The 27,668-nt window shown below is 41.2% G+C and overlaps 1 protein-coding gene across 1 annotated transcript; it reads right to left on the bottom strand.

Moving 5' to 3' along the window:
* LOC142656634 (uromodulin-like) lies at window positions 1-27,348 on the bottom strand. Its single transcript, XM_075831559.1, has 15 exons — window positions 27,219-27,348; window positions 26,001-26,239; window positions 23,515-23,637; window positions 20,569-20,746; window positions 18,346-18,483; window positions 18,238-18,252; window positions 12,779-13,564; window positions 11,449-11,553; window positions 10,577-10,779; window positions 9,019-9,170; window positions 6,133-6,378; window positions 3,851-4,013; window positions 2,423-2,504; window positions 551-577; window positions 1-285 (listed from the first exon to the last, which is right to left on the bottom strand). Exons 1-15 carry the CDS (start codon window positions 27,331-27,333, stop codon window positions 218-220), a joined length of 2,640 nt encoding a protein of 879 aa, XP_075687674.1. The 5' UTR covers window positions 27,334-27,348; the 3' UTR covers window positions 1-217.
* Between the last annotated feature and the right edge of the window lie 320 nt (window positions 27,349-27,668).

The raw sequence follows: 27,668 nt of genomic DNA, 5'->3' as shown, positions 1-27,668 counted from the left end.
TTTGTTTATTTTGATGAATTTCTATAGAGAGTATGCAGCAAAACTTCTCAATGCATATGGAACAGATATAAGAAATCCATGAATCTTGATTCTCATACATAACAGTTTTCATTTAGTCTGATTAACATGTTTTACATAGTATAATTGTTATTGTCAAGCAAAACATGCAATATACATAAAGGTGTATTATCTATATGTTCAAGACAGCTAAAGTCTATTAAACAACAAGATGTATAAGCCAGAGGAAAATGAGTGGTGTCAGAAGAGGCCATGAAGTATGTCTTCCTGGAAAAGATAAAATAAAGGCAAATTACTACAGCTTCAGTCAACACTATTTACCATACCTTCCAACATTTGAATCCCCGTTTGCGGGGTATTTTAGGCTTTGAGGTCCGCCAACAATACTGTACCTTCAGAAATGTCTATTTTAATGCACATTTGATTAAACCCCATCCCCTTTTAGGTAAAAAAAAACAAATCTCACTGTTTACATGACACTAGATATGGAGCATAATATGTAATAATTAGTAAAGCCAAAATATAAACTTACTGAGAGCAAGTGAAAATTGGAAAAAATCTGCAAAAGAAAAAAACACATAAAAAGAAATTACACATAGAGTACATAATGAGAAAATAAAATATAAGTATACTGAGGACTGACACCACTACCTTTACATAATGTTCACATTAGCGGCTCTAACAGGAGTTTAGTCAGGGTTTCCATTACTTTGATGGCAAGAATAGCGCAGCACGCCAAGCTAGACTTGCCCTCAAAACCATGGAAACCTTAACGTAGTCCCGACAGACCCTATTATAAATCAATGGAGTCAGTCTTGTGCACTGGATCTTATGACGGATCCAGCACATTGCTATGACTTACATTATGAACAGAAGATATAGCACAGATATTAATAGTGCCTTACCGATATTGAGCAAAAGGCTAGAACCGAGAGGAAAAAAACATGACAAAAACAAAGATATGTAAAAGATTAGTAAGTAAGCAAAAGTGCTCATACATCCTATCCTGATACTGTAGCCAAAACAAAATAATTGTCATGATATTGAATGATGTACATATATCCATCTTGTCTGTTAAGCGTTACAGCGTGGTACAGGTGAAGAATATGATCAACTATTGGCCTGCGATGAATCCTACAACCATGTTGCTATCAGCCAATTCTTTTAATGGTCAATTCTCCTTTGAGCTAGTGTCATGATGGGTATGTGGACCCACTGGGCCGTACTGCCTGACGGTATGGCAGCTGCCCAAAAGGACACAGGTCACAGTTTATAGTTCGTATAGTGTAACTGCGATAGCTCAGACAGTAGCAAAACAGGTTCGGCTGGGACTAGGCAGCAGGCAGGTGCCAGGCGTGGTGTAGCAGGACAGGCGTGGAACACAGCACAGCACGACTTCAGCTCAACACGGCTCTTGACCAAGATAGCACGGGATACAGATTACAGGTAGCAGGAACGGGGAATACTGGGAACTGGAAAACACTTAGGAGACCATTTGCATAGACATACTAGGATAACGACAACAAGGCTAAGGCAAGGCAGGAAGGGGCAGAGCCCTTCTTATAGTCCAGGGTGCTCTGGGAGCAATCAGCTCAATCTCACACCTATGTGCGCTCTGGCTCCAAGGCTGGACTGAGCTCACGAGCGCACCCTGGTGGTCACTGTGGAAAAGGACGGCCGCATGTGCAGACATCTCTGGAGAGAAGGGCGTCGACCAGATGGAAGGAGTTCGTGGTCAGTGATCACAGACATTACAGCTAGCTATCTGAATGTACCCATGTTTTTCCATGTCAAAGTAAACCTTTGAAGGACATTTTTTTTTAAATAAACATGTCAGTCAGGGTGTTTGGTGTAACTTTATAATTAGTTTTCACTAAAAATGTGTTTCACTTTTTTAGATACAGCTGCTTTGTATTCCCTATACAGAGCAGCTGTATGTAGCGCTAAATCCTGTTCCCGTCAGGTCTGCGGGACTGACAGGTTCAGTAAAAGCGGGTCCTGCATGTCTATGACACGCGAGATCCACCTGTAATCTATAGCATCTAAGTTCATAATTTAGACATGATAGATTACAGGTGGAACCGCTGACACCGAACCCGTCAAGTCCGCGGGACTGACAGATTCAGTTCATAGCGAAAGATACAGCTGCTCTGTATAGAGAATACAGAGCAGCTGTATTTTAAAATAGTAAAACAAATTCTTAATAAAAACTAATTATAAAGTTTCACCAAACACACTCACTGACCTGTTTATTTAAAAAAAATGCCCTTCAAAGTTGTACATAGCCTTTAAAGGAAGAGGAATAGTAGATAAGGTCTGTATTTTTCTCTGTTCTCCTAATATATACATGTATATCCACAAAAAAACCTAACCCAGTTATGCAGTTAGATTTGCATAAATTTACCATTGCAAACTATAGGCCCGAATTCCAGAATAAAAATTCTGTCGTCATTTAGAGCTCTTCGAGACTGCGGACCAGAACAGGACTGTAAAAGGAAACATAAAAGATTTGGAAATTCATTTTAAGTAACAAGTCTAGATAAAAATATCTATATTTAAAGGATATACATGTTTTTGAGAAACATAAAGACACATTAAAGGGGTTATTTCACCATGACAGACACTTTTTACCGTATATTCAAGACGTTCCACAAACAGCTGTTATCATCAAGGGACGCACCAGTTGGCCATACAATTTCCCTGCAGTGGCCGCTGAATGGACAATGTAATATTACATTCCAGCCAGTCAAAAGAATAACCAACCATATAATATATTATTGGGATTGGTCTGCCAGGACAAGAGACGCTGTTTGCAGATGCTCTCCACTCTAGCTAATAGAGGGGGGTCCCAAACAACAGACCCCCGCTATGATGTTCATAAGCCTGAATAGGTCACATGGGTAGGGGTTATCTTGATGAGACAACCCATTTAAATTTATTTATTAAATATGAATTAAGGAAACCTGCTTATATTCAGTCTTTTTCAATATGTCGTTTTACCACTAAGACCTAGTAAAAAGTGCAAGGTTACAGATTGAATGCCCAAAAAATTCTGGCCAGAGTTCTGCCCAATTCACAGTTCTTCAATAATTTAATTTACAACAGAACAGTTCACGGTTAAGATGAGCAAATTGATTAACTGGTTTCATGGTTCAGAGTTCATTGCATACTTCACTTTAACATTTATTGACTTTTCACTATTGTCTGTTCTTTAACAATCTTTAAAAATGTGAAAATCCATATTTGAACTATGAGTCTTGAACCCTGCAAACTAGACCAGGATAAAGGGTAGGCAAATTAGCGGTCTAGGACAAAATTGAGGGATGAGGGAGGCACAATTCATGAATTAAAAACAAGAATGCTAGAGATTGGTGGCGATAGGGGGAAGGGTGGGCCACAGGGGGCAATTAAATGAATGATAGATTGTCCATATGTTGGCTATTATGTTGAACCAATGGTGGTAGAGCACATTCTGGAAACCCCGACTTTGGTTCCAAGAGCGTGCTGGCATATAAAAGCCCTCATTTCTAACCTTTGGGTTCAAAAAATGTATGATTAAGTAACAAGAAAATATCACAACTTGAAAGTTGCCAATTACATCTAGATTTTGTGGCATGTTATATGGTAGAGTAAAATCAGATCATTTTTCAATCTGAAACCTTGCAAGGATCTGTCTGAACATAAAATCACCAACTCAACCTTTCATGCAATACAGTGGAGATGGAATCACATAAATTCTCACAAAATTGGAACCCTTGGAGTTCCACCACATTTCATCATATAACTGCCTAGAGGAAAACATTCGTCTTTCACACCTATAGATGAGACTCACTGGTTTGCACATTTGTCTCTTGGAGTCACAGAGGTTGATTTCACAATGTAAGTACACTAGGTTGTGCTCTCCAACAAATTTAAACATCTTCAGAGAAAAACGTCCTCGTGGGGAGACTCCGTTTTCCAGCACCTTGATGGTAGCATCTTCTTTATTAGGACATCTATTAAAAGAAATATAATTTTTTGAGAAGTATTTGTATCAGGCCTTTTCTTCAAATAAATCATAATCTGTATCAGTTTGTTGGCTATGCCCATGGAAATGTGGATATGTATATATGAATACAGTCAGAGGCGGAAAGAGATGGAGATGGGTAACAATGATATCATAGATGACCTGAAATTCTTCATCTGTGCTATAGTGGTTCTAGAGACATAAGTGACCACAGGGGCATAAGATAATAAGTAACATGTCTATAGCTACTATGCTTGCATGAAGAATAATCTCATTGCTATTTTGATGTGATGGTCATAAGTCATGGAAATATCCACTGCTATCTGCATTTTTAATTTCCTGAATTTCTGCAGAAATTTGGCCTAAAAATTTGTTGGGATGTTTATAAAACAATTTCAAGTAACAAAAAATAATCTGCGAGCAAGAAATCTGATATTGACAAGGGTAACAGCTGAAGATCTGTAGACCTCTCCTGCTCTGACTAATGTCATATTTATGTGTCAACCATCATGGAAACACATCGAAGGATAGAAAGCACGGAGTCTAAGAAGAACATTGCTGCTTATTTATGGTTGCTGAAAAAAAACAACTTTTAATGAGCGAGGAAACTACTGGAAGAATATCCCGTGGACAAATAAATAAAAAAATCAGCTTTTTAAAGGAGACACATCATTATTTCAAGAACTTAAAGAGGCTCTGTCACCAGATTATAAGTGCCCTACCTCCTACATAATCTGATCGGCACTGTTATGTAGATAACAACAGTGTTTTTTATTTTGAAAGACGATCATTTTTTAGCAAGTTATGAGCAATTTTAGATGTATGCTAATTAGTTTCTTTAAGACTAACTGGGCAATTTTTTACTTTTTACCAAGTGGGCGTTGTAAAGAGAAGTGTATGATGCTGATTAATCAGCAGAAAAAGCATGGTTGAACAGAAGCACACGTCTCCCAAATTTCAATTAATATATTCTTTTATTGGTCAAACACCCAGCTTCAAATATTTTATTTTTGGGATTTTGCTGATTAATCAGCGTCATACACTTCTCTTTATTCATGCCCAGCTTCTTTCACTGCACAGCGTGATCTCGCGAGATCACGCTGTGACGGGACTTCCTCCCACAGGTTCTTCATCGGAGCCATGGAAGACTGAACAGACATCGCCTCCAGCCGCTGCAGATTCGGATAAACGTCCTGGCACGGCTGGTGGTGATATCTGTTGACTCTTCCATTGCTCCGGTAAAGGACCTGTGGGAGGAAGTCTCATCACAGCGTGATCTCGCGAGATCGGGCTGTGCAGGGAAACAACCTGGGCTGGAATGAAGAGAAGTTTTATGATGCTGATTGGTCAGCATCATACGCTTCTCTTTACAACGCCTCTGACATAGAAATTAGCACAGTCTCCTCTATGAAACAAGCAAGATGGGAGATGTGGACGTAACTCACCCACTTACCCCAGTCTCGCGCTTCATGGAGTAAGAGAAGAGCTGGGTCATAGACAATGGGTGCTTTATTAAATACTTTTTTTTTTTATGAACCCCAGAGAATTTATAGTTATTTGGGAGCCCAAAATGACTTAGAGGTCACTGTAATGCTGGATAATTTGATCAATAAAGGAACTAAAGCATATATTTTTGGGTGTTATTTGATTTATTTGGTTCTCTAAATACATATGTGATTACCTTTTAGGTTAAATTTATCCAATATATCCTGGAACGATTTTCAAAATTAATTAAAAAATAAACACCAAAAAGTAATAAAAAATATACACCAAAAATTTATAAAAATTACACAATGAGTACAATGTTGGTAAATTATATAATAATTACTACCAAAACTTGAAATAAAAATAAAAACCTTGCTAATGTATGACCAGACATATATGAATGTCTTAATTTGTGAACATTGTTGATCTGCTGGAGGCTAGGGTAAATTTTTAGAAAAACAACGGATGAACTATCAACAAAAGAAGGTAATTTAATAATTGGAAAGAAGTCACCATTTAAGGATGATTTTTTTTTTAAATTACAGAATAAAAATATTGATTGCGAACATGAGTTACCGAGATTCCTAGAGCTCATTTCTTCCATTGAGCTATTAATTCCTCACCTTTCCTTGATAATATAATATTTTATAGGATCATTTACATGTCTTCCCGGAGTAGCATAACAAGTCTTCATCACTGTGACGAAATTAGATGATTTTAGTCCTTCTAGAAAGACTTCCACATACAGGGTTGATGATGTTGATAGTACCACCTCCTTTTCCTCATATGTGGACAGATAACTTTGGTCCTTATACACTGCCATGTGTGCCTTGAACTCCCCTGCACCGTCAATGTGAAAAGACATGGAACTGTAAAGAAATCACATGCAATTACTACAAATATATCCACATGTTGTAGCTCATACCATAGAACAGAAGAAATGGCAGCACAAAAGTGTTACAAGTCTATGTTCACACAGGGCAGATACGTTGCGTAAAAGTACACAGCATATCCATCCTGAAACCCGTAGGGAATTCCACCTGAAAAACTTGTGGTGCAGTTTTTCAGGTGGAATCTCTGATGCGGAAAGCAGTGGTTGAAAAAAAAAAAAAAGCTGTACTTACCCCGTTGTCCATTGTCATTGCAACACGTCCATCTTGTCTCCGTACAGCCCGGCCTCCTGGGGTGACCCTGCAGCCCATGTGACCACTGCAGCCTGTGATTGGATGCAGGAGTCACATGGGATAAAACGTCATCCCAGGAGGCCGGCCTGGATGGAGAACAGAAGAACGCATCGCTATAACAATGCCCAGGGGGGTAAGTATAGCTTTTTTATTAATTTAAAACCAAAAAAAGTTGCTGTTTTTTTTTATCTGCGACTATTTTGGGGGAAACACAGCTTTTTCTCTGCCAAAAAGGCAACATTTGCTTTTTGTTGCGGGTCTTACCTCCCCATTGAATTTAATATGGAAAACCCACAACAGGAGGGAAGCGATTCCAAAGAATAAATCGACATGCTGCGGATAAAAAAAACGCACCGCAGGTCAGTTTATGAACGGTTTCTCGGCTGATTTTTTTTTCGCAGAGTGTGGATGAGATTTATTCAAATCTTATCCACTCTGCTGCTACAGTATTAGGCCTCATTTACACGAGCGTAATATACGCACGTGCGACGCGCGTGCTTTTCACGCGTGTCGTACGCACCTATATTACTCTATGGGGCAGTGCAGACGATGCGTGAATTTTGTGCAGCGCGAGTGCGTTGCGTAAAACTCACGACATGTTCTATAATCGTGCGTTTTTCGCGCATCACGCACCCATTGAAGTCAATGGGTGTGTGAAAACCACGAAGGTCGCACGGAAGCACTTCCGTGCGAACTGCGTGATTCGCGCAAGAGCTGTCAAACTGAATGTAAACAGAAAAGCACCACGTGCTTTTCTGTTTACAAACATCCAAACGGAGTGTCTTAGACATGAGCGAAACTAACTTTACCGGGTTCGGCCGAACTCGTTTTGACCGAACCCGGCAGGAGACAGTCACTGTGCAGGGTGCTGAAAGAGTTAAACTGGTTCAGCACCCTGGACAGTGACTTCCGATTCCAATATACGTGAACGTGTCAAAAAAAAAGAAGTTCTGACTTACCGATAACTCCCGGCTTCTTCCTCCAGTCTGACCTCCCGGGATGACAATTCAGTCCAAGTGACAGCTTCAGCCAATCACAAGCCAAGCACAGGCTGCAGCGGTGACATGGACTGCCGCGTCATCCAGGGAGGTGGGGCCAGATGTCAAGAGAGGCGCGTCACCAAGGACGCGTCACCAAGGACGCGTCACCAAGGCAACGGCCGGGAAGTTCTCGGTAAGTACGAACCTCTTTTTTTTTAAACAGGTTACTCGATATGGTGATCGGAATGCACTGTCGAGGGTGCTGAAAGAGTTACTGCCGATCAGTTAACTCTTTCAGCACCATGGACAGTGACTGACGTCGACTAGCCTCATCTCTATGATGGCGGCTGTGCGAAAATCACGCAGCCACGCATCATACACGGATGACACACGGAGCTGTCAAGTGCCTTTTGCGCACGCAAAACGCTGCGTTTTTTGCGCGCGCAAAACGCACACGCTCGTGTAAATAAGGCCTAACGCTGCAGATTTTCCACAATGATATCCATTGCGGAAAATCCCCATTCCCTGTACTCCCTACTCTCCATGTTTCGATCGTTTCGTCTTTGAGTGGAACTAATGTAGCTGAAAATATATTAGGGTATTGCACTTAAAGGGGGTGTCTCATAAAGACAAGCCCTGTCCAAATGTCGTATTAGGGACCAGTCGAGACCCCTTCCATGAGCCAGAACAGAAAGTCGTTCTGGAAAACTCCATGTACTACGTGTATGACCATACATCTGAATGGCCACCATGTATTACTACATTTTCCCTGCAGTGACCGTTGCAGGGGAATGCCTGGCTGGCTGTGGCTTCTCTGGAAAATCAGCTGTTTGCCGGGGGTGTCGGTCCCGGATCTGCGGCAATCAGCTGATTTCTGTGTCATCTCCATTAATAAGACAACCCCTTTAATTAAACGAGTTTTCCAGCTTATTCATTGCATAATGAATTTTTAACAAGCTGTGTAGCTGGGTGACCATCACCTAAGGGTGCCCGTACACGTAGCGTGCCTGAAAGTGGCGGTTTTGAGGGTACGCAGCAAAAACACACATGCTTTATCTGTACAAGCTGTGCAAACGAAAACAACACTACCGATGCACAGACGCTACATGCATGGGCATCCTTACCAGGACAGATCTTCATTCTCTGCAAGCAAACAAATTAAGGTTCCTATTTAATGACTGCAAGAAGAGATCTTGAAAACAGCGAGGAATTGATACACAAAGTATATTAGAAAAGTGCATCATTTTACATTATACCATGAGTAACTTTTATTTCCAGTTTACTGTAATTTTGCTGATATAGCTGTCGTATAACACAACGTGCATTCTCAAAGTTGCCATATTACCTTTGGATGGGTCTGACAGATGTCATTATAGAAAGATCCAGCGCATATGAGCAAGAAAAATTTAGTTGTAGTTCAGAGTTCCTCACGATTATTTTTTGTGGTTCCAGCTGCACATACATGGTGTTCCAGTAGATAGCATGTGTCCCATTGGTCTGTAATATGTAAGGTTCTTGTATTAGTGTCTTAGCAAAACTTTTCAGGAAATTATTTCAATGAAGTAAATAGGAGACGCCAAGTTAAAACCTTGGTAGGATCCACCAAAGTGAACGAACCTTCAGTTTTAGTAATATTTTTTAGAGATGAATTGGCCGGGAGTGAGTACAGACATGACAATCTATTCCCTGTAACTACTAGTTATAGGAGAGAAAACACATCTGACAGTTTGGGGGTCCACAACGAGTACAATGTTGGTATCAAATTTATAATAATTCCCACCAAAACTTGAAAGAAAAAAAAAACCTTGTTAATGTATGACCACACAAAAATTTATATTTCAGCATTAAAGGGGTTATGTGGGGACGGAAAAGTATTAGCAGTGTATTGACTGCAGTATGTGAGTACACGACTAATATACATTCCGGCCCCCCATCGTGCTGATTATGATATTTTGATAGATTTTTATAATGCGGGCGGGGGACCGGAAGTCTAGTTGTACAGTCTTCGTTCATGACAACACGACTCTTCGTCATGCGATCGGCCCCGCTGTGCTCTATGTACAAGCAGTAGTAATAGTACAGCGATTTCACAGAGTATAGCGGGGCAGGTCACATGACAAAGAGTCGTGTCATCATCACGGAAGACTGTGAAACTAGACTTCTGGTACCCCGCCAGTGCTATAAAAATCTATTAAAATCTCTTAATCAGTGCAGCGGGGGACCAGAATGTATATTAGCGAGTGTATCACATACTGTAGTGAGTACACTGCTAATACTTTTCGGTCCCACATAACCCCTTTAAGATTTGATTCTTAAAGTGACTGTTGACCACCGCTCTATTAAAGTGCTGTCGTGCTATGAGGAGTAATACATAACTTGGGAACCCCATTCTAGTGATCAGTGGGGGCCCCAATAGTAGAACCCACAACGATCATACATTTATCACCTATGCTATGAATAGGTGATAAATGTCCTTTATAGGAAAACTCCTTTAATGTATAAACAATATGCAGTAAGCTCCTAAGACACCTTTAGTGGTTGATATAGGCAGCCAGAATGTATGTCTATGGTGATTTGGAGCTTTGTGTCAGAACAGGAGAGCTCTGACCATTATAAAGATATATTGTGAGATTAAACAGAACAGGATTTTGGACTATTTAGATTTAAAAAAAAATAGTGTTCAAGGGTTGAGATTCACTTTAAGGTCATATAATTAATTTATTAATGCAATTACTGAAAGAAAGACAGAGAAATAGATAGATAGATAGATAGATAGATAGATAGATAGATAGATAGATAGATAGATAGATAGATAGATAGATAGATAGATAGATAGATAGATAGATAGATAGATAGATAGATAGATAGATAGATAGATAGATAGATTTTTCATACGTGCTTACATATAGGCGAGCTCTACACTTTGCTTCCTGGAGAGGAGATGTTATGGAAATCATACTAGTATTATGTTGGTCTTTGATTCCTATGCAATGATCATCTGAGAAGTAAATATTCTTGGCATGTAAACTTTTCAGTTGACATGTTCTAAATGACATTTCTATATCGTGGGTGTTGCATTGTAACTTAAAATCCAAGTCTTCTAAACCTAGAAAGATATGACAAAATAAGAAATACATTTTACCAAAAGAAGAATGGCTTTTTCTGAGAAAAGTGACATAGGTATCCTGTATATTTTCATTATATCCTATGACATTGGTTGAGGTCCAGGATCTGGACCTTCTATACTCATCTGTTAGAAGGGATTTTAGGACTCTGAACCTCGGTGACTCTTTCAGTTTTGAAAATGTAAAGTTGGATTTATATGATGTAATGATCATAGTAAGCTGAACACACAGATTTTGGCGGGAAAAGCCACCAATCTAATGTGTATGGAGGCCTCTTGACAGTCCCCTGATGGCAAATGTAGGGAAAAGAAGAATCAGGAAGATTGGATTTCATTGTGCGCAATGCTTTTTTGCCGTGGAATATTAGCCGCTGCCGGAAGACCGCCCCCATTAAAATAAACATGTGTAGTCTGCCGAGCCAAGCGTGCATGTTAATAGTGGAGTCGAGGGAGAGAGCTATGTAAGATGTATGACCACCCTAACAGTTATCTCCACACTCCATGACAATTGCTTGATGGGGTTTATGTGTTACAGTTATTCCAATCTATGGGAATGGCTCAATCAAATCCGAAGAGATCTAGCCTTCTACCAATAGTCAAGAGCGTCTCTTTCAGAACATTGGATCTCTATAGTTAGGTTATTTTACTTACGTTGAACATCCTGGCCATCTTTGCAGTAGCATCCTTCAACTCCATCCACTTTTTTGCATTCCTCGTCCTTTGCACAGGAGCATGGATTATTTCCAGAGGTTGGATCTAATTTCAAATAAATAGAAGATAGAGCTTATCTTACTGTTTGGATTCTTTCAGGGACTTCCTACTTGTTGAAGTAGATAATGAGGACAAGATAAATGTTTTATTATTCATTTGAAAACCATTGCATTCTAATATTAACCTTGGAAAAGTGTGTGCTACTTTAGAATAAAGCTAAATGCATGGGGCAGAGCTGTGGGCACAAAGCCTATACAGTGGCACACAAAGGCCCTACTGTGCAATCGTATGCAGCCATTGGCACTCCATGTGCCTCTAAACATCACCATATTACAGAGATATTCTCACCTAGACAAATGCGTAGAATTAGCTGTGTCCTTAAAGGGTTAAGCCTCTAACAGGGCCGGTTTAAGGTGTTGGCAAATTAAGCAATTGGCCATAGCCATTGTTTCCTAGGGAGCCCCAAAGGCCTAATCTCCAAGAGCAACATGAGACTGCAACACGTAAACATTCACTGGGCTGGACCACCAGAGACCTTACCATTACCCTTTCCCTGCCTTAGAGAACCAGGGACTTTACAAGTAACCCCTTCACTATTTAGTGATTGTATGGTGGTATTATTTGGACACTAAATGGAAGCTTTATTTGGGCACTGGTTAACAGTATTGCGTCTAAAATAAAAATGAAGCCCCTATGCAAATAGTCTTCATTACAAAAATATCAATACCAATTTGTGTTTACAGCTCTTATGTAGACCTACAGTATATGTCTTAATGAAAGCAGAGTACAGACTAACCCTATGTAGTCTGATCTTGTGGTCATACTTCCTTGTGTCTGTCATCTACTTCTTACTAACCTACCGAATGTATGTTGGCAAGAAGACGACAGATGTTGCAAAGATGGACATCCTCCATTAGGCCTCATGCACACATCCGTGTTAGGTCCGTGATATACGGTCCGCATGTCGGCCGCATTTCCTGGACCGAACACACTTCAGAGAGCCGGATTTCTTAGCATCATCGTTATGTATGATGCTAGGAGTCCCTATCTCCCCGCAGAAATATTGTCCCATACTGAAAACATGATTACAGTCCGGGACAGTATTTCCACGGAGAGGCAGTGACACCTAGCGTCTTAGATAACTATGATACTAGGAGCCCAGCTCCCTGAAGTGAGTTCAGTCTGGGAAATGCGTCCGACATACGGCACGTATATCACGGACAAAACATGGATGTGTGCATGAGGCCTAAGTAATATGGTAACTCATTACCTGTGCAATAAGCTGCTGGACATGTAGGTGTTCCATTTAATTTGTATACATGATATCCATCAAGACAAGCTTTGACTTGCACAGTGCTTGACAATAAGCAGCAGTTCCCATCCCGCTGGGCACAAGCAGTAAAGGTTACAATTCCTTCATTTGGTGACGGGTGAGATCCATTTATCCACAATGATGCCTTGGTGCCACATTTGTTGTCGTGCACGCAGCTTTCTGGAATTCGAATTCCTCCACTCCCGGTGAATCTGTACCATCCATTTGTTTTGCTATCACAGTTGTCACCATGTGATGTGGAGGTGCTTCTCCAGGGCTCATTGAGGGTGGTATAGCTTGAACATGGATCAGAACATCTATAGGATCCTTTTTTATTTAGACATTCCAGACCTTGGTCACATAGACTTGTTGCACATTCTTCATTCTTACACTTGAACCCATCTCCAGTGACATTGGACTTACATGAACAAGAAGAATTATCCTCGTTGTTTGAGCAATTAGCCAGAGATTGGCAACGGTAGAGTTTAGGGTCGGAACATTCATCAATATCGACACATTTGTTATCCATATTCTTGGTGTATCCTTTTTGGCACTGGCACATGTATGAACCAACAGAGTTTAGACAGATATCAGGACAGTTATTAGACCAAGGATAGGCACATTCGTCAATGTCAGAACATGCAAAGCCATCACCTATGAACCCTTCATTGCATGAACATTCTTTGATGCCAAAATTTTCTTCACATGTAGCATTAGAATGACATTCAGAACAGTGCTCTGTGGCTGGACAAAAACAAAAACGTTAAAATTATGAAATAAATGTATAATAATAGAATTTAAAAAACGAATGTATACATAATTCTTCTACAAAAAAAGTTTCTAGAATGAGGGGTTGTTGCTTTAAGAGCATATCTTATATTATTTTATGGTTAAACCCTAACCTGTGTAGCCGTAATCATATAATGTGTATTACAGCATCCGATCATTGATATAATTTACACGGGTCAGCACCTATAAAATGGCGGCAGCTTCAGGGAAGGACTGCATTCTATGGAAACCCCTATTGTTAGCTAAGGAGTTCATTGTTGGGTGAGGGCACCTATGAATTGAAAGAAAGAAATAGTATAGTGTAGTATATATTACAGTCCCAAGGATACAGGGTAATTCAGTGCCTAAATAATATTACCATACTGTCCCAAATTCTAGTACCATACATAATACTGGAATAAGATACCTACATAATAATATCATGTTGCAAATAAATAGTGCCGTACATTGCCAAAATAGTAATGTTATATGGTGCCTACATCATACCTTTAAAGAACTGCTTAAAGTGGTTGTTCAGGGTTCATGTGAATACCAGACACTGCCAATTGGCAAGAGAGGCGCTGTTTATGAAGAAATACTACACCCTTTTTTTATCCTACACAGCCACTTTATCTTAAACTACAATCAAACCATAAGTTAAGTTCGCAATGCACTGCCGGTAAAGGCCCTTTTACATGGGCCAAGATCGGGCAAATGAGTGTTCATATGACATACGCTCGTTCTTCAGGTGATCGTATTGTTTATGCAACAATAAATATTATCAATGTCGGCAGCACATCTCCTTGTGTAAACAGTGACATATACTGCCGACATGATTGAAACGCGTGGAGACAAGCGATCGTAGTAACAATTGCTCGTCCCCATACATTACTGATCATAGCTTCTTGTGAAAGGAGCAAACGAGCGCCGATCAACAAGCTGTCTCATTGATAGGCGCTCGTTTTTAAGGCCCATATTGACCGGTGTAAAAGGACCCTAAGCAGTCCATGCACTGTATAATAATTAAGTAAAATACAGATAATAGTAGTTTAGAGCAGCCTGTTGTCTGTAAATTTACTTTTATAAAGTAGCATTTATCCAATGATGGGTATGTAGGTTAACTGCAGGGAATATTTTTTTATATCGCAGTGGATCATTTTTACAATGCACAGCAGCATTAGTAAAATAAATAGCTTTTTAGATGGACGTTTATCTGAATTCATAAATTTGTAGTAGAAGGATATTAAAATAGAGACAATAACTTGAACGTTACAATGTAGAACAGGCTCTTTATAACCGCAAATGCTATATACACGGGCTAGAGGTGATAATGACTTCTACTCCCCTTACTCAACTCGTTGCATCATTTTCGGGCCTGTTCCCAGCGGCTCCCACCCCGCTTGGCATATTAGATATGGGCAGGCCTCAGCGGCTCCCGCCGCTCTTGGTGTATTGGCTATCTCTAGGCCCTGACAGCTTCCCCTCTATCTGGCAATTTTGGCTCTGCACCCCCACCTTCTGACTAAAACCTGGGTGGCCACCTGTAGCGATCACTCTACTCGTGCGTTCAGGAGAATAGGCCGCAGACGGCTTTTAAGAGAAGAACATGCGTCTTTGCTGCTCACCGGTATGTACGCCCAACCAACTTGGCGCCAATACACACCCCTTTTATCATGTCTCATGAGATTCTACCCCTTTAACTTGCGATGCTGGACTATGGCATTACACTTGCGTTTCTAAGAGGCCTTAGAATCAGGGACTATGTACCTCCCCAAAATGGCACTGATCTTATCTAAATCTGGGGCCCAAACACACCATATGCCACACAACCCTAGTAGCATAGGTGGCCCTATTCCCAATGTGGTGACAGTCAATTCCGATAACCCTGTCTAACACACCAACCAGTCACTATAAAATGTTCCTGGTTAACTACAATAAAGGTATTAACCCAAAGTACTCCTACCAGTGGCGGATTAAGAAGACCATGGGCCCTGGGCTGTTACTCAAACTTGGGCCCCCCTTCTCCACCGCCACCCTGCCGCGCCGTAACTATTGCTAACACTACCTTTTTGCACAAGCATTAACAAATGGGTGTTATGATTCCCCTTTCACAGGGATGCGTCCCTACATACTGACAGTATCACACTGTGCAGGGACACAGCGCCAACCCCCCATGTAGACAGCGCCACACACACACTCCCTGTAGATAAAGCCACACACACACCCCCCTGTAGATAGAGCCACACACACCCCCCTGTAGATAAAGCCACACACACACCCCCCTGTAGATAAAGCCACACACCCCTGTAGATAGCGCCACACACACCCCCCTGTAGATAAAGCCACACACACACACCCCCCTGTAGATAGAGCCACACACACCCCCTGTAGATAAAGCCACACACACACCCCCCTGTAGATAAAGCCACACACACACCCCCCTGTAGATAAAGCCACACACACACCCCCTGTAGATAAAGCCACACACACACCCCCCTGTAGATAAAGCCACACACACACCCCTGTAGATAGCGCCACACACACACACCCCCCTGTAGAGAGCGTCACACAGCCCCCTATAGATAGCATCACACAGCCCCCTATAGATAGCATCACACAGCCCCCTATAGATAGAGCCACACAGCACTCCCCCTTGTATATAGTGCCACACAGCGCTTCCCCCCCTTGTATATAGTGGCACACAGTGCTCCCCCCCTTGTATATAGTGCCACACAGCGCTCCCCCCTTGTATATAGTGCCACACAGCGCTCCCCCCTTGTATATAGTGCCACACAGCGCTCCCCCCCCTTGTATATAGTGACACACAGCGCTCCCCCCCCTTGTATATAGTGCTACACAGCGTCGCTGCAGCCTTGGGATGACATTTTGTCCCATATGACTGCAGCAGCCTGTGATTGGCTGCCGCGGCCACATGGGGTCAAACTTCATCCCAGGAGGCCGACCCGGACCAAGAAACAGAATTCTGGGCAAGTATAAGATTTTTATTTTCTTAAATTGCGTTTTTACATAACATCTGCGTATTTCTCATGCTGCAGCATGTCAATTACTGCTGCGGAAAGTGACTGAATTGCTGCGTTTTTTCAGAGGAGACATCACCATCCCCCAACATTGAGAAAAACGCCGCAAAATACGCACCATTTTCTGCAGCAAAAATGCAGGAAATGGTGATTTTTTTTCTGTAGCGGAATTGCTGCTGAAATATATATAATATATATATATATACACATACACACACTATACATATGTATGTATATATACACTCTATCTCTATCTCTATCACAGACACACAAAGTACGCACATTATGCACAAAGTAGGCACATTATGCACAAAGTAGGCACATTATGCACAAAGTACGCACATTATGCACAAAGTACGCACATTACGCACAAAGTAGGCACATTATACACAAAGTACGCACATTATACACAAAGTACGCACATTATACACAAAGTACGCACATTATATACAAAGTACGCACATTATGCACAAAGTACACAAAGTATGCACATTATACACAAAGTACGCACATTATACACAAAGTACACAAAGTATGCACATTATACACAAAGTATGCACATTATACATAAAGTACACAAAGTATGCAAATTATACAAAGTACACAAAGTATGCATATTATACACAAAGTACACACGAGTATGCACATTATACACAAAGTACACATGAGTATGCACATTATACACAAAGTACACACGAGTATGCACATTATACACAAAGTACACACGAGTATGCACATTATACAAAGTACACACGAGTATGCACATTATACACAAAGTACATACGAGTATGCGCATTATACACAAAGTACACATGAATATGCACATTATACACAAAGTACACACGAGTATGCACATTATACACAAAGTACACACGAGTATACACATTATACACAAAGTACACACGAGTATGCACATTATACACAAAGTACACACGAGTATGCACATTAAACACACATGAATATGCACATTAAACACATTGTAAACACACATGCACTTACCTTTTATGTAGGAGATTTGTGAGTCTTCACTGCAGCTCTTCTCCTGCTCACAGCACGACACAGAGCCCGCCGACAGTCTCCCCTCCCCCATGTCCCGACAGCTAGCAGCAGGAGAGGTGTGTAGAGCAGGGAAGGGGGGCTGGAGGGGGAGCTTCTAAAGCAGCAGAGACCACAGCTGCTAAGTAGCAGCGAAGCTCCCCTCACCTGACAGGTGCGTTCCTGGCACCGGGGCTCCCTCCGGTGCTAGCGACGCCACTGGGCATGAGGGGGTTTGGGCGTCATGGGCCCCCTGGGAGCCTTGGGCCCCGGGCGGCCGCCCGAACCGCCCTAATGATAATCCGCCACTGACTCCTACATCCAGTAGAAGTCATCATCCCCCGCATCTTTGCAAAAAATACACATAAATAGTTGGATTCTAACCATAGCATGTTGTATTTTCTCATCTAGATACATCCCTACAATTTTCCTGTACACAGAAGGTGGTCTTCAGTGAAGATGGGCTCCATATATATATATATATATATATATCCGTGAACATACATTTGTGATAGCACTGGACCATCAGAGGAAGTCAAGGCGCTATCAATATTGGTATTCAGGCTGGTGACTTACATGATATATTTTTCACTAAAAGAAAAAAAAAGGAAAAACAATAAGTTACCGGTAATATAAAATCATTTAAAGTTAAATGCCCTCTTTTAGTAAAAACTTGTAGTGTACCTTTAAATCCTTCTACACGTATAGAATAATTCCCGTCTCCACTAACATGAAGCTCCCAAGAGCCTATTACAGGATTCTCAACGAGGTACATGGATCCCCAGGGTTCAGATATCATTGTTTTAGGATTTGCTCCAGAGCCTATAATAGATAGTAGTTTATCCATCATTACTTTTTTAGATAAATCATTAATACATGTGAATACTTTGTAATACTTCTTATAGAGGGCAGGTAGCATCTTCCTCACCTACCAACAGCCGGTAGATTTTTTTTATTTGCCTGTGGGCTCTCTGTTCAGGAACCTCCTCAGTTCCCCTAAAAACCTGTTTAGTGTAAAACAGTAATTCAAAGATAGAGAGGAGGGGTAGGAGGGGGATGTAGCTGCAGTAAATCGACCTCAGCGAGAATGAGTTCTGTGAGAGGTTAGGTGGAATAGCAAGATGGAGACTTATGATTGGTCCATGGCACAGGGCGCACAGCACAGCTCAGGAAGTGCCTGCTCTCTCAGCAGACATAGAGAGGGAAAATGAGAACTAACAGAAACCAGAAGAGGGAAGTAGAAAGCCCCAAATTATGCATATAAAACACATTTCTGTCTGCACTACATCTAATATACATTAATAGCTACCTAAGGCATGCCTCCCAACTATCCTAGGTGTCAGCGGGACAGTCCTGGATTCCAGGCGGTGTCCCGCTGTCCCGGGTGGCCGCGTGTATGTCCTGCTATAAAATGTATCTGTAGGACGCAGATACAGTTGAACCCAATTCTGCAGCAGGGAACCTTCAGCTCCCTGCTTCAGAATTAGTTCAGAGCGGAGGAGCAGAGGGAGCTCCTCCACTCGCCTTAGGACTCCCCGAGCACAGCGCTATTTTAAGCCTGTGCACGGGAAAGCCCTTGACATTACTGTCCATATATGGACAGTGTCGTCAGTGGCTACTCCTTGAGCGAAATCCCCATTGCCTATGATCTGGAGGAAACCCGAGGTCAGCTTCAATATATGGACATTGGCGTCAGGGGCTCCTCCTGGAGCAGAATCCCTGGCCAGAGTCGGCAATGGGGATTTCGCTCAAGGAGTAGCCACTGATGTCACTGTCCATATATGGACAGTGACACCAGGGCTTCCCTCTAGAATCCCCAGCCTATGATCCGGCTGGGGATTCCGCTCCTAGAGGGAGTCCCAATGGTGCTATCTACAGGGGGGTCTCTGTGGCACTACCAGGGAGGGAGGCTGTGTGGCTCTACCTGGGAGGGGGGCTGTGTGGCACGACCTGGGAGGGGAGCTGTGTGGTACTGTCTACAGAGGGCTCTATCTTTAAGGGGAGTGTGGCACTATCTACAGAGGACACTGTGGCGCTATGTACATGGGCACTATCTACATGGGCACTGTGTCATTATCTTCAAGGGCACTGGCACTAGGGACAGCTATGGGGGCATTATGCTGTATGGGGGAATTTATTTGGGCATTATACTGCATGGGGGCATCTGTGTTGGCTTTATACTGTATCGTGGCAGCTAGAGGGCGTTATACTGTGTAGGGGCAGCTATTTGGTATTATACTGTATGGGAGGCACTATGGGAGCATGATACTGTTAACTCCAACCATGAAACCCCTAAGATGGTGTGGTCAATGGCGATCGCGGCATCTAAATAGATAAATAAAGGGTGGGTGTTCCCTCATTCAGTCCATTGGCGCCCTGCAACACGATCGCAGGGCAACGATGAGTGGCCATGGCAGCAGGGGGCCTAAAAAAAGGCTTCCATGTCTGTGATGGACATAAACCTATTAAGCCCCTGACACTAGAGGGAGATTAGGCGCTAATTGCATGTAAACAATACATTGAACTCAATAGACGCTATTCAGTAAGCTCATATGCTCCACCTAGTGGTAGCTGCATGACATTATGTTTTAAAACTGTGTCTTTGCAGCTGCTTTCAGGCTCTGCATCAGTAAAACAAGGAAAATAATTATTAAGAAATCATAGAATTTTAGACCTAAAAACAACATAATAATAATAATAATAATAATAATAATAATAATAATAATAATAATAATAATAATAAAAAAAGATGGCAATTCACTTAATTACAGACCCGGTGCACCAGCAAGACCAAAGAGGATTTAGAAGTGAGGTGTAGAGTATGGTAACATCATCTGCAGGCACAGCCAATGTTTTAGAACACATTTAGTATCCAGCATTAGTATCATCACACACTCATGCACTTACTATGTGGGTCAGTCACTAGCAATGAGCGGATCATCCCATCTGTGGTCAATATCAATGCAGTATAGTTATCTGCCACTGAGAAGATGACAGAATGATTTTTTGCATTGTAGTCCCCAGAGAATAGTCGGATTGAGCTGTTAACGGGTCTTGACAAAGTGAAGTCCAAATAGTAGAAAACCTTTTACCAAAAAGTAATTGTAAATTAATACAACTATAGCTCATAACATTGATGTGTATATTTACATACGTGAAAGATTTATCTCCATTTTTCATCTGGTCATTTTGATTTTTTTCACTGACATTGTCGTATGACTAATTGTTTTTTGCAGGATGAGTTGTAGTTTTTAACGGCAACACTTAATGTACAATATAATGCACTGGGAAAGTGAAAAAAGATTCTCTGTTGGGTGGAATGGGAAAAAAACTGAGATTCCTCTATAGTTTTTTGGGTTTTGTTTTTACAGCATTTACTGTGCAGTAAAAAACGACATGTTAACTTTATTCTGCGGGTAATATCAAATTTATATAGTTGGTTTTTTTTTAAAACATCTTTCTATTAAGACTTTACAACATTTTAAAAACATAAAACACAAGACACCCTGATAAGAGCAGTCGTAAATCGCAGTTTACAGAAGAAGTAACCATGTAAACATAATACACTTCAGAAGAAATATTGCACAAGCCTTTATTTTTCGGCTTTCTGTAACCTTTCATGGTGTCTAAATGTGAAACAAACCCTCCCAAACCACCCATCTCACTCGAATGCCGTCATAGGTCAGAGATTTCAGAAATCAGACCAGTCAGCAGCCAAACTGTTGGTCAATAACCCGAATTAGGGAATGCAAAGTCTTCCCAAGTATCCTCCTATATAGGAAGTGATGTACCACGAAGTACATCTAAAAGGTGTCATTATCCGTACTATTTCTGCCTGTGAACACTCGGAAGATATAAACAGACCCCATGTTTTTTTTTTAAATTGCTTAGTCCTAGTCTCTTTATGCTTAACTGTGACCAATCTGTCCAACCCTAAAAAGCGTTGCAATATCTCAGCAACCTGTGGTGGTGGTGATGGTTGAAGCCAGTTATTAACCCTAACCCTCCGTGAGTAGTTAGAAGCAACAATTTCATAAGAGATATCCGTGAGCTCTTTCCCATGCAGATATTTTTCCAAAGAAAAAAACATTAGTCAAAAAACAATGTTTGTGTCGCAATATTCTGAGAGCCATAACTTTTTTATTTTTCCGTCAAGCGGTGTGATGGCTTGCTTTTTTGCTGGGTGAGCTGTACTGGTTTTGGCATCATTTTTGGGTACATGTGACATTTTGATCACTTTTTATTCCATTGTTTTGAGGGTTGACCAAAAAACAGCCATTCTGGCATTTTTTTTATTTTAATTTTTTTACAGCGTTCACCATGTTGGTTAAATAATGTTATATTAGAACAGTTTGGAGTTTTACGAACGTGATCATACCAAAAGGTAATTTTTTTTATTACTTTAGGGGAGAAATAGGAAAAGTTTCTTTTTACGTTTAGTATTTTTTAAAAATTAAAATAAACTTTATTTAAAGAGGCTCTGTCACCACATTATAAGTGCCCTATCTCCTACATAAGGAGATCAGCGCTATAATGTAGGTGACAGTAATGCTTTTTTATTTAAAAAAAACAATCTATTTTCACCACTTTATGAGCGATTTTAGATTTATGCTAATGAGTTGCTTAATGCCCAAGTGGGCGTATTTTTACTTTAGACCAAGTGGGCGTTGTACAGGGGAGTGTATGACGCTGACCAATCAGCACCATGCACTCCTCTCCATTCATTTACTCAGCGCATAGGGATCCTGCTAGATCCTTATGTGCTGTCTTATACTAACACATTAACAATACTGAAGTGTTTAGACAGTGAATATGTGTGCTGGGTTAGCAGAAAAAGGAGTCACCGCGGGCGCTGCTGCACTTCAATGGAACCAAAATGCTTTGAAGGTTCAGATCGTTGGTAATAATGTACGGAAGAGTGTAAGAATAAATGGAATTTATTGATAATATGACTACGCGTTTCAATGCCGTACCGACATCTTCATCAGGTCATGATCGCTAATAAAGTGGTAAAAATAGATTGTTTTTTTAAATAAAAAGCATTACTCTCACCTACATTACAGCGCCGATCTCCTTATATAGGAGATAGGGCACTTATAATGTGGTGACAGAGCCTCTTTAACAGTTTTTTTTACTAGTGCCCCTATGGGGCTTGAACAAGCAATCGTTGAATTACTTACACAATATACTGCAATACTAATGTACAGACTCCTATTAAGCCCGTTGGTAGGGCTTAATAGGAGTACAAAGATGGCAGAGTTGGGCGCCTTCATTAGACCCAAAGTTACCATGACAACCATCGATGGACTGTCGGTTGGGCCGCCCCCTCTTTCTAACAGTTTAGATGCCGCAGTTGCTATTGGCAGCGGTATCTAATTGGTGAAATGGCCAGGATGGGAGTTATCGCTGATCCCAGACGTTTTAGTGACCTTACTGTATGTTACAGCCAACACCCGCTGAGAAAGGACCGGGTCCAGCCTGTGAGCCCATTTCATACTCCCCTTGATAACTGTCATGTATAGCTACGTCACATGTCGCCAAGGTGTTAAAGGGGTTGCCTAAGAGTATCTACACATTAGTGAAGTAATGACAATGTGCGGGAGATTTAACAAGTATACAGGGAATAAAACTGGCGTCTTTGCGTGTTTGCATACTTCAGTGTGTTTATGGCGGATTAATAGTGTCATTAATTTCCAAGGATAACCCTGGCCACGGAAATGCCATTTTATTATTACTTTTGGGTCCATTGATGCATGACCCATTTATCCATACGTCAGCAGTCGCTAAAAGTACATGTATTTATATCAATTTTCAATTAATGCATCAGCCTGATGTATCATAATCTGTACTTACTTTGTTCAGTTCTGAGAGGCTGATATCAAATACATGTCCAAAACTCAAGGAGGCAATATCTCTGTAAATTAGGAATTTGGGGTCTGTTCTACCAGCACATAAACCAGTTATCAGAAAAAAGATCTGTAGAAAATAATTAAGCTTGGATTAATAATTCATAATCTGTTCATTGATAATACGTTTAAACAAATAAGCATTTATCATCAAACTGTACATTTTTGCATCATTTTGGAATTATATAATACATTTGCACTCACTCAAATTTCCTGAACAACTACAAAAAGACATTAAATGGAAAGAAAAAAATCAATTCATTTAATACAAACATGAGTTTAGTTCACAAATAGTGACAGATGGGTGACCCTTAGCTGTGTGGCTCTCCATAGCAGCCCTGAGTTATGACCATATCCACTGGCTACAATATGAAATTCACATTGACAAATTGGCAAAGATATCCTAACCCTCAAACTGTGCCAATTTGGATGGTAGTATGCCAGTTTGTTAAATTTTACACTGAAATTTTTAGCTGCAAGTGTTTTTGTAATTTCTCGATTTCTTATTTTGCCCCTTATTTACCATGCCTTTCGCCATTTTCCTGACCTTCACTAAAAGTTGAATGTGGTTCACACAGTACAAAAGTTGTGGGCCTCTGGTTTAGGGTAAAACCCCTCAGTTGGAGGCAGAAACACTAAGGATATGTTCATATGCAGTGTTTTCAGCCATTCTTCAGGTGTAAACGCCTCGAAAAATGCCTGAAAAATGGAAGCTCAACGCCTTCAAACATCTGCCCATCGATTTTAATGGGAAAAATTGTATTTCGTTCAGACGGGGCGTTTTTTAGGTGTAAAAAAAATGCCCAGTAAAAAGAAATGCACGCTACATTTTGAGCCGTTTTTGGAGCCGTTTTTCATTGTGTCAATAGAAAAACAGCTCCAAAAACGGCTCAAAAAACGCATCAAAAAAGGTTTGATGCTTTAACTGCTGAAAATCAGAGGATGTTTTCCCTTGAAAACAGCTCCATCTTTTACAACCGTTTTTACTTTATCTATGAGAGGATTTTCTCTGCCTAAAAACTGTAAGGGTATGTTCACACGACAGCGTCCGTAACGGCTGAAATTACGGGGATGTTTTCAGGAAGAAACATCCCCGTAATTTCAGCCGTAACGGCATGTGCAGGCGCTTGAACGCCGCGTCTATTACGGACGTAATTGGCGCTGCTTTTCATTGGAGTCAATGAATAACGGCTCCAATTATGCCCCAAGAAGTGACAGGTCACTTCTTTGATGCGGGCGTCTATTTACGTGCCGTCTTTTGACAGCGGCGCGTAAATATACGCCTCGTGTGAACAGACAAACGTCAGCCCATTGCTTTCAATGGGCAGATGTTTGTCAACGCTATTGAGGCGCATTTTTCGGACGTAATTCGGGGCAAAAACGCCCGAATTACGTCCGTATTTAGTGTGTGTGAACATACCCTAATAGTATTCTTCTTCACAGGCATAGTGAAGATAGATGTGGGTCCCACCTCAGGGACCTGCACCTATCTCTAGAACGGGGGCCTCTAAACCCCGTTCTACCTCTGTGTGTGTCGGCTGATTTCCGACCATGAAGGTGAAAACAGCGAAGCTCGCTGAGCTACACTGTTTTCGTAAGCCCCATAGAACTGAATGGCAGTTACGGAAACAGCGTAGCTCGCATGCTACGCTGCTCATGTAACTGCTATTCACTACTATGGGAACAACTACACTGTTTAGTAACTCCAGACCATAGAGTCTGCAATAGCAGACAAATGTAGAACAGGGTTTAGGGGGCCCCGTTCTAGAGATAGGTGTGGGTCCCAGAGGTGGGACCCACATCTATCTGACTTATCTATCCTGTGGATATGTCAAAAACGTCGTGGGAAACCCCCTTTAAGAAGAGTTCCAGAAATAAACACGGGACATTGTGCTGTCTAAGTAGTGTAAGATCCGGGAAATAGAAAACTTTTGCAAATTTGTCCGCTCTGCCACTTCAACCAGTCATGTGAGATTGCGAGATTGCCGGTTTCACACACGTGCATGAAAACATATGGTACACTATTACATCACAGTGAATGCGTAGAGATGCCCACTTAATCATCTGTGGTAACGCTGATTTAATATATAGTTGCAACTGCCACGATCACACAATTTTGATGAGTGCCATAATAGCGATATGATCGTTGACCTCACTATAGAGACAGCAAAGACCTGACAAAGGTCCCCATGGCTGTAAAAACAAAACATAAAGGACATAAATGTCTTGGTTGTAAAAGAGTTTGTACATATACTTATAAGACAAAGAGTCATACATTTTACAGGATTGATAATTACAAATCGTTAAATGCAGAACAACTTTGAATAGTTACACCGTTAAAAATGCCTTCACCCTCTTATACTTAGGATAGTAGGTAGAGTAAAACACTTATATTTACTACATTAGCATTATCACTTTGAATTGTCCACTTACTTTTGATTGCTTTGTATTTATCAGAGAATAGACATGTTTTTTCAAGTCTTCATCTTTATAATCTTTGGCAGATGCATCAGTCAAGACCAGAATAAATGAGTTATTTGGGGACTCCTCCAACGCAACCTTTAGGCCTGTAATGACCATCTCAGGGCAGTCCCCACCACCTCGTACTGTGAGATTATTGAAGAAATCGTCAAATTTACTTATGGAATATGTCGTCAGTATTGGTCCTATTACTGCAAAAAAAGAAGGTAAGTGATATTCTAATTATTCCTAACTATACCAAACCAAGCTCTAATTCCTTGCCTCTTACTACAACTACAACTCCTTTCGGCATTGATATTATGAGCAGCTTATCAACAGAGGTTGCATGTAACATTCTGGGCAATAGGATGTCTGTGCGATAGGAACAAGTTATTATTGATCACTCTTGGAGTGTGAGACTAAGGCCCCATGCACACGGCCGTAAAAATTGTCTGTAATTGCGGACTGTAACACAATCCGCAATTACGGACCCATTCAGTTCTATTGGCCCCGGACACCTTTCCGTATCGCCACGGATGGGTGTTCATGGTGTAGAAATGTTCCGAAAATTATGGAACATGTCCGTTCTTTTGCATTGTACGGGCGGGTGGCGATGGGGCCTTAGTGCTGGGACGAACGTCATATTTGCTAAAATGCTCCCCTTACTGTCTCGAAAGGGTGTCAATTGAAGCAAAGCGCTAACCTCGACACATGAACGGTGCATCTCTAAGGCTGGGTTCACACGAGCACATTAACGTCCGTAATGGACGGACGTATTTCGGCCGCAAGTCCCGGACCGAACTCAGTGCAGGGAGCCGGGCTCCTAGCATCGTAGTTATGTACGACGCTAGGAGTCCCTGCCTCTCTGTGGAACTACTGTCCCGTACTGAAAACATGATTACAGTACGGGACAGTTGTCCTGCAGAGAGGCAGGGACTCCTAGCATCGTACATAACTATGATGCTAGGAGCCCGGCTCCCTGCAGTGTGTTCGGTCCGGGACTTCCGGCCGAAATACGTCCGTCCATTACGGACGTTAATGTGCTCGTGTGAACCCAGCCTTAGTGTCGGGTTTCCTATTCACATCTCAGCAGACCATAAATTATTCTATACTGCCGCCACTGTTTGCCTCCTTCTGATCAATCACATTCAGTTTCTAGATAGTTATAGCCTACAAAAAATATTTTCATACTTGGATCATTGTACTCCACCATTGTATATTTCCGTTCTCCACAAGGGAATCGTGCTGACACTTGATCTAGAAGCCAGCCATTGACCAACTTCAGCTGCTGAATATCATTATGCATTGAGCCAGTTGTGTCCACCAGGTATGTCAGAGAAGACGACTCTGCCAAATAAGGAGAACTGGTCATTATATATTAGGAAAAAACGTAATGGTTACAAGGTGGTTTTTATTTAAAAAAAACATTAAAAAAAACATTACTCATTTTAACATGTACTGTGCTGCCAAAGTTTGGGCAGCTCGGTTGGTGGTACATTTTTCTGTCAGCTGCTTACATAGAGGAGAGATTGGCAACTGGCGCTGATGCATGGATTGCTCTTTTTTATTTTATTAATACTGCAATTAGTTTTTTTTACATGGCCAAGTAGCAGAATAGAACTCAAATCATTCCTAGCCCAT

The sequence above is a fragment of the Rhinoderma darwinii genome, chromosome 6, assembly GCF_050947455.1.
Source record: "Rhinoderma darwinii isolate aRhiDar2 chromosome 6, aRhiDar2.hap1, whole genome shotgun sequence".
NCBI classification, from domain to species: domain Eukaryota; kingdom Metazoa; phylum Chordata; class Amphibia; order Anura; family Rhinodermatidae; genus Rhinoderma; species Rhinoderma darwinii.
Note: the sequence above shows the minus strand (reverse complement) of the source record. Positions and strands in the feature narration are given on the sequence as shown.

Excerpts from the sequence above, each read along its gene's own strand:
- LOC142656634 (XM_075831559.1), bottom strand. The coding sequence starts at position 27,333 with ATGCATAATGATATTCAGCAGCTGAAGTTGGTCAATGGCTGGCTTCTA. Across the intron at positions 26,240-27,218 it reads GGTGGAGTACAATGATCCAA|TAATAGGACCAATACTGACG; the intron begins GTATGAAAATAT and ends CTTTTTTTGCAG. Across the intron at positions 10,780-11,448 it reads AGATGGCCAGGATGTTCAAC|GTTTAGAAGACTTGGATTTT; the intron begins GTAAGTAAAATA and ends ATATCTTTCTAG.